Genomic DNA, 3065 nt, shown 5'->3' with positions numbered 1-3065 from the left:
TAAATATTTTTGTTCTTGTGAGCTTAATTCTTGTAAACACCTACCTTAGAGAGGTTTTCTTGTTTAAATTTCCTTTCATTGTAAAGGGGTTTTGGATCTAGCTAAGCCTGCTAAAAGCTAGGAAAAGGTTCTAGTTTAACCCGTGAAAAACTAGGGAGTTTGTAAATGTTATCTCTTTGTCCTTGAAAAAGAAAGAACAAATTAGTGAATTTGTTGGAAAATTCTTGGTGAGGAGCTAAGGTAGTAGATGTAGACTTGGTTGAGAAGTCGACCACTATAAATCGCTCTACAATTTTCTATCTTTCAATCTCCTTACTCCCTAAATACAAAAACCGTTTCGACCCCTCTTTGCAAACCGTTTCGGTTGTCCATTCGAGCTTCCGCAAAATCCCAACAGTTACAATATGTAAAATTCTTTTAATTTTACACCTTCTTAGGATCGTTAGATTGAGAAAAATCAAAGACTAAGATTAACTCTTTGAGTTTTTTTCTAGTGAATATCTTCTCATTTTCTAATATTAATTCAAACTTTAATTGAAATAAAATCGTATGATAACATTATAACTAAAATTTAGACTGAAATTCAAATAACTTAAATCTGTTCGATTCGAATTTCATATGCTCGACTCAATTTGGGGGAAAAAAGTCTTTAAGGATTTGATCAAGTAATAATTAAGTTTTCTTCTTTTGTGTATCGAACGTAAGTATTCAAAAAGGAATGTTCGTACATGTCGCCATAATAGTTTGACTCATATAAATCATCATTCTTACTTTAAACATTCAGATGAAAGCCCGATTGGCAAACGAAAACTTCTCCGTTCGCCAATGGAGCTCTGAATTTATCCGAAAACTGTACAAAAAGAACCTCGATTCTTCGTCGATATTCCTATCTCATTCGTCTTTCCATATACGACCGGTTATCCTCAACTTCAGCTCTCGCCTATCGCCACCCGAAAAATATAGAGCTAGGTTCCTCTGTATAACGAGTCCGTCCAGACTGTCACGAACTTTCCTATGACTGTCCCGGATGCTCCTCGGAATCCCTTGCCATATTAGCTTACGACCGTTGGCACCGACTTTCAAACTATAACCGAACCTTTTTGCTTCATTATCGTCGCCCATAAAACGTAAAAACGCCATATAGACGGGTGCCTTCCCGAGCTGGAAAGCTTCGAAATGCAAGCAGAACTTTCGTCCGAAACAATTGAACACCTGCAAATGATGTTGGAGTTCAAAAAGAAGATTAGGATTTCATATCAAGTTCAAGCAGAAGCCACATAATGTCCTTGGCTGGTGTAAAGAACTCAAATGACTTAAATGGCTTTCGATTTCTTTCGATTACTAGAAAAAGAATAGCTACGAGCTTCAAAACCCTAATGTGTGTAGAATATGCAAACTTACAGTAAGCATCCAAGTGGCATTTTCAACTTCGCGTGGGTTCATTTTAACGTATCGGTGGTTGAAGGTACATCCATCATGCATGTCAACCTTATGATCATCCTTGAGATGTGCAACGAGTTTCGGGATGTCACCTGTTACAGAGCACTCCGATCCAGCGTAAGGGCAATTGTAGGGACGAAGCCTACAGTTCTGCTCGTGCTTAAGCTTGTCGTAATAGGGGAAGATATCGAGGCATCCGAGATTCTGGTATCTACAGGGAAACTCTAATGATTCCGCAACTTTCTCCAAGGCTAAACACCTTATATTTCCAAGATCACGGCGGCACGTCGGGCAACAGTTGAGCACTCTATTCTTGCAGTTTGAACACAAAGTATGTCCATTGGGGCACTGTAATAGAAGATTGAATGCAACACATAAAAATCATTAACTATTCTTTTTATTGAATAAAGAAAGAGGTTAAGAACAAATTTTCTATTCCATAGTTAAATCCCTAAGGCTTTAGGCACGAGTGTCAGATACAAGTATGCTTGATTGTTTCTAAAACTTTCCATGTATTTATACGATCTTTAGAAGGTCGTATCCCCGTATTCATGTCCAGATATATGTGTCGAACACGGGTATTTCAAGAAAAACGAAGAGTTAGTGTATCATAGGATTACTTTTCCATCTCCCCTTAGGAGAATAGTTCTACACTCAGCAACCAAGCTCGAAAATGATAAGCTATTCAAATCACCCATTTTTCCCAATAAAACTACGCGCATAACGCTTCAGTGCATTGCGCCTGATTCCTAACGCTTCACGATGCATCATCACCCCCGTACATAGATATCTTCACTTTTGGTTCCATACAAGTATATGAAGGCATACATGAGAAATTCCATTGTATGAAAACCATTAAAAAAAAAGTAAAAACATGAGAAATGAACCTGGTGAATTGGTGGATACATCAAATTTGTACATACTGAACACTCAAGGAGCTCGTAAACACCATTGTTTGAACGGATTCCACGTTTCCCAAGAACATTAACAGCACTTCTCTTCGTTGTAGTATTGCTCTTAGATGTTGTTGGAACTGTACTGGAATCCGCAACAGGGGGGTGAGATTCAACAGCTTTTACACAAAAACCACCTCCCGGAGCCATTGCTACTTCAAATCCGGCAATAACTCTCTTCAGCTACTTAATATTAAGCTTACTTAGTTTTGAGAGGATTCACTCTCTATTTCCCCTAATACACGATAAAAAGATGGATGTCATAAAAAACATGATACTTCAAACAAAAAATGGGAAAGCAAATCACACAACCATAAGCAAATGATTATCGAGAGAAAAAGGCGAGCGGGGCAAAAAATGTGAACTGTTTGAAGGAAATTGATGAAGCTTCATATTCAGAGGATTAGATTTTAGCCGGCAAGGGGTATTATGGCGACCTAGAGTAGCCTTTTGGTAACTAGATATAACAAGATTAAATCGGATTCTCGTTAAGTCGTTAAACTTCGAGAAAGAGTCCTTATTTGCTAACAGTATTCATCACAGCAAAAAACGTATAGCTATGGACAACTAAAGATACATCATTGTCTCATTTCAACAACGCAATCAAATAACCAAGGAAACGATTGTATATAGACATCCCAAACCTCTCGATTTTCATGTAAGAACTGTCTT

The 3065-nt window shown here is 37.8% G+C and overlaps 1 protein-coding gene across 1 annotated transcript; it reads right to left on the bottom strand.

Moving 5' to 3' along the window:
• Positions 1-883: 883 nt before the first annotated feature.
• LOC120200331 (E3 ubiquitin-protein ligase SINAT2-like) lies at positions 884-2638 on the bottom strand. The gene is made up of 3 exons (XM_039201204.1): positions 2328-2638; positions 1402-1788; positions 884-1212 (listed from the first exon to the last, which is right to left on the bottom strand). The coding sequence occupies exons 1-3, from the start codon at positions 2541-2543 to the stop codon at positions 892-894; spliced, it is 924 nt and encodes a 307-aa protein (XP_039057135.1). The 5' UTR covers positions 2544-2638; the 3' UTR covers positions 884-891.
• Between the last annotated feature and the right edge of the window lie 427 nt (positions 2639-3065).

Source organism: Hibiscus syriacus, unplaced genomic scaffold (genome assembly GCF_006381635.1).
Source record: "Hibiscus syriacus cultivar Baekdansim isolate YM2019G1 unplaced genomic scaffold, ASM638163v2 tig00005939_pilon, whole genome shotgun sequence".
Lineage (NCBI taxonomy): Eukaryota > Viridiplantae > Streptophyta > Magnoliopsida > Malvales > Malvaceae > Hibiscus > Hibiscus syriacus.
This window is presented reverse-complemented; position numbering and strand designations above follow the sequence as displayed.